General features: G+C 45.3%; 1 protein-coding gene and 2 non-coding genes across 3 annotated transcripts; 2 read left to right on the top strand and 1 right to left on the bottom strand.

Annotated features, from left to right (window-relative positions):
* TRNAI-AAU (transfer RNA isoleucine (anticodon AAU)) lies at positions 1–74 on the top strand. The gene has a single exon. It is a non-coding gene; the product is annotated as a tRNA-Ile (tRNA).
* A 284-nt stretch (positions 75–358) lies between these two features.
* On the top strand, positions 359–430 carry TRNAD-GUC (transfer RNA aspartic acid (anticodon GUC)). Its single transcript has one exon. It is a non-coding gene; the product is annotated as a tRNA-Asp (tRNA).
* A 411-nt stretch (positions 431–841) lies between these two features.
* CPOX (coproporphyrinogen oxidase) lies at positions 842–10,584 on the bottom strand. Its single transcript, XM_018908085.3, has 7 exons — positions 10,147–10,584; positions 9,912–10,055; positions 9,122–9,232; positions 8,594–8,735; positions 4,965–5,183; positions 3,196–3,300; positions 842–1,360 (listed from the first exon to the last, which is right to left on the bottom strand). The coding sequence occupies exons 1-7, from the start codon at positions 10,547–10,549 to the stop codon at positions 1,273–1,275; spliced, it is 1,212 nt and encodes a 403-aa protein (XP_018763630.3). The 5' UTR covers positions 10,550–10,584; the 3' UTR covers positions 842–1,272.
* Between the last annotated feature and the right edge of the window lie 3,293 nt (positions 10,585–13,877).

Raw genomic sequence — 13,877 nt, 5'->3', positions numbered from 1 at the left:
GGCCGGTTAGCTCAGTTGGTTAGAGCGTGGTGCTAATAACGCCAAGGTCGCGGGTTCGATCCCCGTACGGGCCATGGTCTTTTTTTCCCTTGGACATGAGGAGATCGCTGACTTAGCAGAGGATCACTTTATTTTGTTTTAGAGGCGGAGGGGTAACACGAAAAGGAAGGCGGTACCCCCCAAGAGGAAGCTGGACTTGGGCGGTCATGGGGGGACAGTGAGTGCGAGGTGGGCCGCCGCCTCTCCCCATCCTACCCCGCTCCGGGGGCCAGGCCAGGCGTCAGCAGTATGCGAGGAACCCGTGGCAGGTCAGGTGGTACGAGGTGCTAGCGGGGAGACAGTAGCTTTTTCACTGACCTCCTCGTTAGTATAGTGGTTAGTATCCCCGCCTGTCACGCGGGAGACCGGGGTTCGATTCCCCGACGGGGAGACAAATTATTCCATTATCTCTTCGAAAGGGGAGAAAAAATCCCGCCCCGCAAGTTGCTTTTATCACTACCGGCTCCTCAGCGAAATTCGAGGTGGGAGACAAGTCCTAACCTGGGAGGAGCGGGAAGGCAAAAGTGGATGCCTTACAGCAACACAATGGAAGTGGCTCAAGCAGCATTGTTCTGCTCTGTGATCCCAGCGCAGATGCTCAGTGCTGATTTTCTCAAACAGAAAGTCATCTTTCCCTTCTCATAAGGTAACACTGAGACCTCAACCCACATCAGCCAAATTATGCTGCTGCAGCACATCTTAAACCATTTCCCCCCTCTACAATCAACAAGACATCATCAAAATACATGTGATGAAGTACTAACTTTTTCCCAGCTTCCTGAAAGCACATTTTAAGGTGTAATGTAATTCCAAATACTCCCTTTATTCTTTAAAAAAATGTTTTTAAGCATACCAACATTTTATAGGAGTAAGCAGTGCTATTTAGGCACAGATAATGCTTTCATTTCTTTCATGTCTTCTTTCCATGAAGACACCACAGTAGTCTGCCATTTTGTGGTCATCTAAAGCATGCAGAGTAGTCCTGTGAGGTGTTCACCAGTCCTTCACAAGGCAACAGCAACAGGGGATGACAACGTTAGCCCATCAATCTAAAAGAAAGTTCACACACTTGCAAGTTTTAACAAGTCTACAGCATAATTAAGGCACGAGGTAAGAGTATAAACAGACACACTGAAACACCATGCAAGAGCAGATTGAATGGGCTGGTTTGCAGGTATTCCCGTTCTCTCAGAATGGCTCAGTGGAAGTAATGAATCTCGTTCATGATCCGTGTCAATGCACCCAGTCTTTGGGATTTCGCAGAACTTCCAGAATTTCTGCTTCTTTTGAGCTCTCTGGTGGGTTGTGCATGTACTCCCACCTGCAATGAGAAGAGAAAGTCACTCGGCCCAGCTGGCAGCCACTTCTGTACCAGGCTGTGTTTGGACTGGAGTTGCCTTTTCTAAAGATGCAAAGCTACATACACAGTTGATATTCTTGGCTGAGATGACAGATATGGTTACAAATCACAAGTTCAGTAAAAGCAAATAATAATGTCACCAGGGTGGACGGGAGAAATGTTAGCTTCATCTTTTTACCAACTTTTGAAAAACCTGGAAGGAAAAAGGAAAGAGCAGTACCCCATTTCCCACAGGGCATGCAGGTTTATTTGCAAAAATCTTGTAACAATCTCTTGTGACACACTAGTATCACAAGGAAGATGAACAAAAACAGGAACCCATGGAATTCTGACAATGACAGACCTTTTTCCAGAATCTGGACTAGAAGCTCTACGAGTCTTTGTTGAATCTTGGTTTTAAGAACAAAAGTGGTGAAAGATCCCTTTTTTTCATTGAAAAAGCAATTGAAAGAGACCCAACAGAGAAAGGAAAGTGTCAGCAGTCACAGAGAGATCCTCCTTCCATTTTGCCCCACAAGGAATGACCCCTTCATGCTGTGAAGTGAGCTAGTTACATTGATGAAAAAGAACATACCCAGACAATCACTGAAATTATGTCAAAACATAGAACATGCTACACCACCAGGTCAGAGACACATCTGGTGTTGTCAGTGGGATGGAGATACATGGTGAGAACAGCACTGCCTTCACGGTTACAAAGCAGCAGGCAGCTTTCCTAGCAGAGGGAGGTTCACTAGTAAGCTTTATGGAACTCATGATAGGATACCCAAAACCACCTGAAAGTGGGAATAAATAGTAAATGACCAAATCTGCTGGTGTGTCAAGCATAAGCAAGATGGGTTAAAACCTAAAAGGACAGTTAAAAACAGTATTTAGCCAAGCAACTGAGCAATAAAATGGCAGGTGAAATTTACTGTTGATTAATGTGATGGACAGAGAAAAAAGTTGCACACAGATTGAGTTAAATTTTATTGCCCAGAAAAGACTTTGGCATTGTAACAGTTCTATAAAAAAACTACCTCAATGCTGAACAGCAGTCAAAACCAACATACAGAATATTAGGATTGTGGAAAGAATAATAAATTAAAATACTGCTATGCCAGTATGAGTAAGGAGCACACCTGCATCTTGTAACCAGATAAGTAGCTTATATTGTGTATTCCTTATCCCCAGTTTAGAAAGGGCAAAGAAAATTAAAGCATAGCAAAACTGGTAAAGTATGAAACATCAGCTGTACAAAAGACTAAAAAGAGCAGGAAAACAAACTGTCATCCTGGAAAGCAAACAATGAAAAACCCCCAGAAACCTTGTAAAATAAAAACACTTATGGAGGAAGTGAACAGGAAGAAAATCATGTTACTCAGTGAAAAGTCAGATGAAGTCATCAGGTTTAAGCAGAAAACAAAGAGGTACTTTCTCATACAACACAGTTAGTTAAACTGTGGAGCTCCTTGCCCCACATTTGGCAGGACTGCCAGAGGCTCTCATGGTTTCTAAGGGCTACTGAACAAAACCCATGGAGTGAGAATAATAAATCTATCAAGAAGAACTAAGCAAAAAAAACTATAATTTTTTTTTGCCAGAAAATCTCTGCCACTACTACTGGCAACTAGGTGAGTGCAATGGAGAAGCATCTGCATTTGCAGAATAGAGAACTGTACTTGTCCAGTTCTTGTATCAGGCATGAACTTGTCACTGTTTAGAGACTGGAGACCAGGAGAGACCTTCGATTTAATCCTGTGAAGTATTTTACTAAGAACAGTGCCTGCTGCAACTCCACATAACCACACCCTTACCTTGCAGTCAGTGGCAGAGACATAAGAATGCTTTCGATTCTTGATCCTGGTGTCAGGAGGCCAAACTTTGTACCTCTGTCATAAAGCAAGTTGAACTCTACATACCTAAAGGAATGAAGAGATGCAACAGAAAAAAACCCCTAGTTTATTAGCAGAAGTTGGTTGTGCTTTCTTCAAATGGCAGACGTCACACAAAGTTGGGGTCAACTGTTCTTTAGCATCCTCTGCATAGGAATGCAGGTGTGACCTTGCCACTCCACAGAGCACAGGGAGAAGTGACCTCAGCAAAGAGACTAGAGCAGACTAACTGTTCTAAGGAGAGCAGTATATGCAGACTCCTGTGCTGTACTGTACTCCTCCCAGGCCTCAGCCCTGCTGGCAAGCTTGACACTACATTTACCTTGGTTTTTCTCTGTGGGGTTATAATAAAGAAAGGCCTTAAAGGTAGTGAAAATAACCAGAGAAAAAATTCTACTGTGCAGTCCTCCATGCTGAAGGACACATAAGCAGCAAGGCCAGAACAGTATTTCCTGGTTCCTAGGAAGATCTAGAAACAGCAGAACTCAGCTTCAGAGTGCTGGCTGGGATTTTTAAGTGATGAAATAGATAATTTTCTGCTTCCAGCATAGGAACAGACCTGTGACAATTCATCAGGGATTATCTCGAGAGCCAGTACAGGGTGTTCATACTTAAAGATACAGGAAGGGAAAAGCTCTTATCCATGTGCAGAAATGGGAAGCTTTACCTAACCCCATAACCTGCAAACAGACCCAGGGAAATAGGCCTCAAGAGCTGGTCCTGGCTGCAAGTTAGAAAAGCTATTTCCCCTTTTAAACTTTGCAGGTTTGCTAAATCCCATCCTTAGACTGGATCCTGAAAGCCCAATGTTCCCAAGAACACTTCCACCAAATAAAGGACGCTTGCTTAAGTGACCAACAGCTGCAGGCCAGTGATCTGAACTTGAATGCTTACACTCTTTCCATGCCAGTCTCACATTTCTTTGCAGAACAGGTAGAAACTAAAGACTGTAGTTAAGCACAAAGCATAGTTTCAATTCTCCATAGACTCAAACAGTCACAAGACATGGAGAAGAGAGTACAACTGTCTTGACCAATGTACTTAAGCTTTTGCAGCATTAACAGTTGGTGACATTAAGCATCCTCCTAAGTATTTTACAGTAACCTTGGACCATGCCAGAATAAAGAAATCCAACCCTCTGTATTCTTTTACACATATCCTCAATTCCTTTACAGGAATTTCAATGCCAAGATCAGATGGCATAAATATGTATGTAAGGAGCTGAAAGTACTCAAGTACAGTTACTTTCTGACTTTTGGGGTTTTCGTGCATTACTTAATAGGAAGCCACCATTCCCTCACCCTTAGCTCCTCATGTAACAGGGCAGCCCTATGTATACTACCTCTGGGCTGCAGGAGAGGGCAGGATTCAGGACATGAAGCACACCCACACCCCTTGGCCTGTTACACAGAAGCTTCTCTTGCCTTTTGAAGGAGTTGAAAAGAAATGGTGGCGCTTTGTTTGGGTTGCTTGTGTTACAACATGGGACAGTGGGAAATGCCTTCTTTGCACCCTGTTTAGCAATCTAGCATTGAATTTCAGAATTAATTCTATGCACAAAAATGCTGAAATTCTTGGTGAGCTTTTTTGGCCCACACAACCTGTAACTATGAAGAACTGGCTTTTCTCATATTTTTTTCTTGCCAGCCCAGTCCACCTCCTGTGTATACTTTTGTTCCTCCAGTACTCACCGTCCTCTCCGAAGCTGTTGCCATAGCTTTTCCTCTGGTGTGAAGGAGTCATGGCAGTGCTTTTTCACAATGGGAATGTAACAAGGTACAACAGCTTTGGCACAACTCTTAACAAACTGGAATACTTCCTCCTTGGAGGGAGAGTTCATATCATCAAAGAATATGCCTCCAATTCCTCTACGCTCACCACGGTGCTTGATATAGAAGTAGTCATCACACCTAGAAGCAGCATCAGATGATTACTAATATGGTCCAGAGTATTCAAAGACATGAACCGTATGCCAAAGAGCTGCATGCTGCAGGACAGAACCAGTGAAATACTGCCCATAAGTCAATTTCTGCAGGGCTGGGTGTCCCACTGTTTCCCTGAGTGCCCAGAGGCAGGACGGTGCAGCATCACCTGGAAAGCACTCTTGTGTCACTTTCAGTAAAAACTCTGATTAAATGGTCTCTCTAAAGATAAACATCATCACAAAGTCGCTGAACACAATGGCAAGATGCATCCATGTGAGTTGATCCAATCCATATCCTCTCCCTACTCGGAACAGGGACATCTGATTTACAAACTTTCAAAACTAAGGGCTCTTGATAGATTCCATTCCCGGCATTATATGTAGTTCTCAAATTATTTGGACAGCTTTCATATGAACTCATACTTGGAAGAGAATTTATTCTCTTTGCCATCCAAGTAAAAGAATTTTCTTCATCAAACCAAAAGTAATCTAAGGCCCCAAGACCATATAAGAAAGCAACTGTCACAGCATCCCTCCTTGGAAAAATGCTTTTTAATAGTTAAAGCTTGAAAGACTGAGTCATTATAGCAGTGGCTTTTCATGACTCATGTTTAAGTTTATAAATGAGTAAGGGCAGTTTATCCTAAAAGCAATCAATCTCTTTTGTATTTACAGGGAGTATTTAGTTGTGAAGTTACTGTAACTTGAATGACTTAACTCCATCTTTCTTACAATTCCTTGCTTGGGTGTGCAAGTCTTCACACAGAGGAGAAAGCAAAAGGAAGTAGGAAGCAGGAACCATCAACATCAAGAAAACCTGGCCTTCCATTAGGACTAGTTTTCCACAATCCACAATTGTTCTCAAGCATTATTGTTGTGGTTTGAGAAGAAACGAAGGGTTTTTTGAGATGGTGTAGTCACGCCAATCGGTGCTCAGATTTTAATATTAGCACCTAGTTTGTCCACTGAAGGCAAAAATATGCCTCTGAAAACACAAGGAGTTAAAAAGCTGTGAACTCCCAAGAGAAACTCTCTTTGGGTTCTGGTCTTAGAAGAGAGCAGACCTTCCCCTGCCCGGCTCGGAACTGGGAAGGGGGAGGGGAGCCATGTAGCCAGAGGGAGGTAGGCCAGGCCTGGGCTGAAAAGTAGAAGAGCACTGCGAGGCTTCGAGGCTTCGGGCAGCCATCCCCCATTTCCCTCCCCCACAGAGGGAGAGAGTTAGAGAGAGCAGCCTGTGCCTGTGATAGCACGGCTGGCGTGAAAGAAAAGCGGGGGGGGGTGCCCAGCAAGGCAGCCAGCCATGGGAGTTCATGAACCAAACCGGCAGAGCCTGAGACTTTTAACCCTTCTTGAGATAATAAAAACCTTGCAAATGCTGATTCTTCCTGAAGTTGAAGAGATAAAGTGAAATAACGAGAAAATAAGCAAGTGAAAAACATTGAGAGAAGTTGAGAAGAATCCTAGGTGAGAAGAGATGATAGAGTAGCCTGTAGCTTAACTTTTCTTCAATAGCCATGACAGAACCCTTGAGTTCCTGTGACAGAGAGACTGCCTTCTAGGGGGAGGCAATGGCTCAAAGCCAAGAGAGTGCAGTGATGTGAAAGTGTGAGGAGGGCGGTGGTGGTGCCCTCCGTCTTCGAAGAAGAAAATGATCTCTGTTCCAGAGACCCCTCAGCCCCAGAGGGTGAAATTTGGGAGGGTCAAATGTCCCAAAAAAAGAGAGACTGTGCTCTTTTTAAAACTAGACAAAGCATCCTTAAAGAAAAAACCCTAGAAGCAGCTCTGGTCCATGTGCAGTGGTGAGAGCACTGGACATGGAAGGAAAAGGTCACGATGGCAAATGTTCTCTGGGCGGTGCCACACGTGACACGGAAACACGAGAAGTTTTGACTGTTTCCTGGAGAAGTCTGTAGTGCAAGAGAGACTCCTCTCTTCTCGAAGAATTAAAAATTAATTATCTAAAGAGTAGTAATAGACAGAGAACGAGTGATCTAAAGAGTAGTAACAGAATTAGAAATTTAGTGGGGGGAGGAGGAGAAAATTTAAAAAGTTTTGATCCTCTGTTTCTGTGTGTTTTGTAGTTTTAAGTTAATAAAGTTTTTTTTTCTTTCAATCTTAAGTTAGAGCCTGCTCTGCTCTGTCTCTCTGATCACATCTTACAGTAGACACCAGAAAAAGAAGTATTCTCATAAGAGCACTGGCATTGCACCAAGCTCAAACCATGACATTTATATATGGCATAGCCCTAACAAGAGAGACATGGAGATGTAACAGATAACCTACACTATTTTTTTATTCACTGGGATAATCAGTGTTTTCTATTTCATGACAGCAGAAAGAGATAGGGAAAAACACCGAGTCAGAAGCATAAAAGAGAATAATCATGACAAAAATCTTAACTCTAGATCAGGTAGTCAATGTGGTAAGTGTAATAATGTTTATCTTTAGCAAAGTGAGAAAACATCTCCTACCCCCTGCAGCTGGCATTGCTAACCTACTTAAGCAGCAAAAAAACAGACCATTAAGGTAGCTTCTCTAAACTACCATGCAAAAAATCCTCAGACAGCAAGACTGTAATCTCAAGGCTCTACAATTTGTCTCTCTACTAAGTGGTTGCCACCCAAACTATAACACCCACTTTATCTCCTGTGCTCAGACAAGACCTAGTAGCTTTCAAAAGTGTACCCCCACCTTCCTGCATACACAGCTTGTGGCAGATAGGATTATCAGACACAAAACAGCAAGTTCCCACTTAGTAGTGGAAGATCCCATCACTTGTATCTCTCAGCTCAAGAAGAACATTCAAAGTTTGCACCTTAGAAAATGTGCTGTTAAACTCTCAGTGAATGTCTCACCAGAGAAAAAAATAGAGCTTCATCAAATTATGAAGCTTCTACATTAAGGACAATGTCCTTCACATACCTGGAAATTACCTGGCTAAGAAGGCCAGACTGAAGGCAGAAAAACAAAAGTGGGATTTTCAAAACTGCTGTGATGGCCCAAGAGCTCACCCTGAATCATGCACATTTACCATGAGTTCAACATAAAGAGAATTTGTGCAAGTCCATGGGGCAGAATTCTTGTCCTAGTTTAACACCAGAGGCTAAAAGGAATTTTAAGTTGCCTAGTGCAACAAAACCTTGATGAGTCAGCTTGGTTTTTCTTTGGGCTGTAGACTTACAATCCTAGTTGTCAGCCCTCCGACTTGAAAAATCCAGGATTCTGTAAATAAGATATTTCTTTAGACAACATTTTGTCTCAGTACACTGCTGATTTTCATTAGGGCTTTCTGATACTTTTCAAAAGGCAGCAGAACCCACAGTTCCGAGCGTACACTTAACTGCCAACATCCAGTGCTGCTTTCTGCTCCCCCCAAGCACTCCTTCCTCTACATACCATTTCTTGTACTTGGGATACAGCTTTAGATCATGCTTGTCACAGGCTTCTTTCAGAGTCTTGTGAAAATGAATGGCATCCTCTTCATTCAGGTAAGTTGGAGTGAGGTCAGTCCCACCACCAAACCACCACTGTTTAGTTCCTGTAGCAGAGGCAAGCAGCAACATATTTCTTTTAAACTTCTGAACAGCAACTTGTGGTTCACCAAGAACTAACAACTACTTTTACAATACAAAACATCATTTTTCAGTGGTGTCCCTAAACTTCAATAGTGAAAAATCTGACTACAAGGTAGTGCAATGATCAGTGACTTTAGGAAAAGATGAAACAAACTTCAATGTAGTGGAAACCATTTTGAACTATTGACCCTGACTACAGGGCAGCAGTTTCACAAGACAGGCTGGTGACTCTTGACAGCTGGGAGCAAACTCACACTGGTTCTTGATCTCTTACCCCAGCCATGCATTCATACTTCCTTGGGGCACAGTCAGACATTTCATACATTCCTCATTGGACTATAATCCTTACCATCTGCTTCCTCAATTTCAAAGTATCTGTAGTTGAAGTGCATGGTTGGAACATGAGGATTCTTTGGATGGATAACCGAGCTCACACCCATGGCACAAAAAGGCAGCTTCCCTGGAAAAAAGGTGCACAGAAAAAGCCGTTCAGTTTTTCAATAAACTTCATTTGTTATCATTTAAGGAATAGCACTATATTCTCTTAGGCTCCAAGCCGCAACAGGAAACTGTCTCATATTGGGGTCACCATCATTATTAATCAGTGGGCAAGTTACTTCTTATCAGCTATTTCTTTGGTATTTGTTCTAAAACGTGACAATGCTTTGGAGAACTCACTAGATGAAGACCACTTAAAAGATAAGGCACTGCTAAGGCTTTCTACCACCCCCAGTCCTCACAATTACCCTTTGTTACACAAAGGTGTGTTGAGTCCTCTTTAGCCTTCAGGTGTTGTTGGTTTTCTCCCTCCACCTTTTTGGTACATAATTCCTGCGCTGTTTTGCTGTTGCGCTACAGCCTCATTATTGAGAGGCACCTGTGCCTACAATACATTTCTCATAGCAGCATAACGGAGAGAGAAGTACTCCCGTACCTGGCTTTCTAGGGACATGAAAGTCCACCTGTCAGGCTTACTGATTAGAAATCACTATGATACAAATGAAAACCTTTGAACTTTCATCAGTCTGGCCTTCCTTATATTCTGCTTAAAGGCCAGGTTGTTTTCAGGGTACCTGAACAGGAATACTCAGGTAAACACGTCCAGGTTCCCTATCGCAACTGCGCGATAGTCGCCTTACCATCCTTGGCCTTCAGAGACTTGCCCCTGCTCCGCATCTGCCGCGCTGCCTCCTCGGACAGGAGCCCGGACACGACAGACACGTTCACACCCGCCTTCTCGAAGACCTCGCCGTCCTGCAGCACGCAGCTGATGCCGCCTCCGCCTGCCAACGCCAGACTCCAGGTCAGGGTCACCGAGGGGTGACCGAACCCGCGGTGCCGGTATCCGCGCTCTCCCCCGCGGCTCCCCCGTACCTTCCTTCCTTTCCCAGCTGTCAATGGCGAAGGAGGCTCCGGGGTCCAGGTCGGCCAGGGCGCGACACATCTCCGCCTGCGTCTCCATGATGAGCAGCTCCATGCGGCTCCGCAGCTCTCGCCGCCGCCGCCGCAGCTCCCGCAGCCCGCTCACCGGCGGCGCCATGAACCGCTGCCGCAGCTCCTTCTCTTCCTCGTCATCCCGGGCCACCGCAAACGCGGCTTGCCGCCGCCACAGCCCCAGCGCCAGCCCCAGCCCGCCCAGCGCCCCCACGGCCGCCAGTGCGGCCCGCCGCGCCCCCCAGCTCACCGGCCCCGGCGGCGCGGAGCCCAGTGCCCGGGAAAAGGCGAGGGCGGACGGGCCACGGGCGGCCCCACGGAACAGACGCGCTGCCGCCGCCATAACCGGCACCGGCGCTGCAGTGCCGCCGGGGCGGAGCGGGGACGAGCCGGGGCGGGGCGGGGCGGGGGCTGTGCTGGATTTGAATGTGTTTTTGCCCACGAAAACGAATAGGGAGAGCACCTCTGAGATCGTTTCGTCTGGTCTGTTGTCTATCACCACATTGTCAGCTAGACCACAGGGCACTGACTGGCACATCTAATCTTTCTTTAAACACCTCCATAGACAGTGACTCTACCAGCACCCTGGGCGGTCCAATCCAATGTTTAATCACCCTTTCTGTGAAGAAATTCTTCCTAATGTTAACGTAAACCTCCCCTGGCATAGCTTAACGCTATGTCCTGTCGTCCTGTCGCTGGTTGCCTAGAAGAGAGTAATTCCCACCTGGCTACAAGCTTCTATTAGGTAGCTGTAGAGAGTGATAAGGTTACCCCTGGGCCTCCTTTTCTTCAGGCTGAACAACTGCAGCTCCCTCAGCTGCTCCTCATAAGACTTGTCCTCCAGACCCTATTGTTCTTCCTTGGACCTACCCCAGCACCTCAATGTCCTTCCTGAACTGAGGAGCCCTGAACTGGGCAGAGTGTTTGAGATGTGGCCTCACCAGTGCTGAGCACAGAGCAAGAATCACTTCCCTAGTTCTACTGGTCATGCTATTTCTGAAACAGGTCAGAATGCCATCAGCACACAGCTGGCTCATACGTGTCTGTACGAGAAAGCCCATCCACACTGACTGCTGCGTAAGAGTGCAAGCATCCCATAACCCTCCCATCTGGATCTGGGCTGCCCATTGTGTGAGGGTGCCGTGACAGGGAGAGGCATCAATGAATGCAGCGCTCAGGTGCTACACCTTGCCTGGTGCAGCTGTGGGAGAGAGGACTGTGCTGTCCTTGTGCCTTTAAAACATCTCTGCATACTGCTTACAAATAACCTGATATTGTTGATGCAACTATGTGGGGCTGCAGAGTCATTTTGTGAGTAATGGCTTGTGCAGGGCCATTTACCCCTATTCCAGCTGGGCATTGCTGGAATAGGGGTAAAGTTGTATAGTCCTGTGAACCATGTGGAATTCCTCTTCTTGTATGGCATTTCTGGTTTTCTACTCATAGTAATGAGTTTTTAGATCCTGAATAGTTTGTGGGACCACCAGTTTACTGCAATAGGATTCTTCCCCATGGATCTTACAGGGCACATGCTTACACATCCTTTCTTCTTTTTAAAGTTGAAGCACATGTTGTTTCCTAATATAGTGGAGGAACTAGACACACGTGTAGTGAAAGAGCTTCGATCTCACTGCAATTACAGAGACATGGTTGGATAGCTTGCATGACTGCAGTGTTGTCATGAAGGGCTACACCTTGTTTAGGAGAGACAGACCAGAAAGGTGTGGAGGTGGAGTTTCCCTCTCTGTGAGAGAGCACTTGGAATGTATTGAGCTCTATCTTTGGGTGGAGAACAAACAAGTCAAGATCTCATAAGTTAGGAAAAAAGGGCAGACTAATAGAGGTAACACTGTTGTGGGTGTTTGCTACAGGCAAACACCCAGCATGAGGTCTTCTACAGACAACTTGAAGCAGCCTCACAGTCACAGGCCCTGGTTCTGGTGGGGGACTTTAACTACCCTGACACCCGCTGGAGAAACAACAGGTGACAGAAGTGATTAAGGGTCTGGAGTATCTCTCTTATGAGGAAAGGCTGAGGGAACTGGATCTGTTCAGCCTTGAGAAGAGATGACTGAGAGGGGACCTCATCAGTGTCGATGAATAACTGAAGGGAGGGGTCAGGCTCTGCTCAGTGGTGCCAAGCAATGGAACAAGAAGGCATTGAGTAGAAATTGAATCACAAGAAGTTTTACCTGAAGAGGAGAAACAACTTCTTTAATGTGACCAAGCATGGAAACAGGATGCCCGGAGAGTCTCCCTCCCTGGAGAAGTGTCTAGACACAATCCTATGCCATGTGCTCTGCGATCTCCCTGCTTGAGCACGGAATTTGGACCAGATGATCCACTGTGGTCCCTTCCAACTTACCCAGCCTGTGAATCTGTGAAAATAAGAATTCAAAATAACAAAGAGGAGGTCTGTGTAGAGCCAGGTGTTGAAAAGTACTGCATAGCACAGAAATGGCTCAGCCATGCAAAGACTGCACTTTGGTATGGGACTGTTCCTTGGAAACAGTAATCTGGTATTTCTGAACTGATTTGCACCTGTAATATCCGAACATAGATCAATTTCAAGTGTGGCTCTGAGGAAAGTGTGGAGATTAATCCCTATTATGGATCTGGGCTTCATTATCAGAAACGGATCTCAGCTTGTCTCTCTGAGCTCGTCTCTCTTCTGCCATCAGCTGGAGAACATGATCCCTGATGAGCAAGGTAAGCCGACCCAGTGGAGGTAGGAGTGTATGTGTTAAGAGAGGTCTGTGGCTTGTAAATAGCCACAGTGCATAATGCATACTGTTTAGCATCAAAACGTTTAGATGTATTCAAGAAGAAACTGAGCTATCACTGCCAGCCCTGGATAAAGAACTGTGGAAAGAGCAGCCAAAACCTCTAGGATGGTAGTGCCCTTCCAAGCTCTTCACTGTAGTAAGCTCTGCTCTTTCAGTAGTTTTTTTTTTAAGACATTATTAAAAACAAATAAATGTCGGGGCCAAGACATGTAAAACACATTCCTGCTGATTTAATATGTTGGTGGGTTTTTTTCTGTACTAGGTTGAATGCAATCTTTAATTGATAACATCTGGTACTTCAGCTAGAGGGGACCTCTGGAGGTCTCTAGTCCAGCCCCAGGGGTTCACCATTCCCAATCTAGATGAGGCTGCGCAAGGCCTTCCTTGTCCAGCTGCAGTTAGAAAAACCTCTTTCCTTGTTTTTCCTGGGCTCCTGCCTCAACACTCCACCACCCCCACCAGGAAGAATCTGGTGGGAATTTCCTTTGCTGCAACCACATTGCCAGGTCAATGTCTTGGTCATGCTGGTGAACTTTAGAAGCATGACTGGTTTACACACTGGGATTGCTCAGGCTGGATGCAGAAGCCTAGTCGGGCTTTCACTCTCTGTTGCTGCTGAGGAGTGACTGAGTGTAAAACATTCACACTGTTTCTGTGCTAAATCCTATCATGTTAGCACCTTGTGAGGACCTCCTCTCTGGCATCAAATTAAGGCTGAAATGTCAGCCAAGTACTGATATGTGTGAGATGCTCAGCAGTGATACAAGGTAAGAAAATGGCAGCTCACATTTTGATCTGCTTTTGCAGTGCACAGTGATAGTGTGTAGGGTGGAGTTTAGCTTAGGGCCAAGACTTAAACCTTGAATTGGTCTTGCATTTACCTGA

Source organism: Serinus canaria, chromosome 1 (genome assembly GCF_022539315.1).
Source record: "Serinus canaria isolate serCan28SL12 chromosome 1, serCan2020, whole genome shotgun sequence".
Classification (NCBI taxonomy): Eukaryota; Metazoa; Chordata; class Aves; order Passeriformes; family Fringillidae; genus Serinus; species Serinus canaria.
Note: the sequence above shows the minus strand (reverse complement) of the source record. Positions and strands in the feature narration are given on the sequence as shown.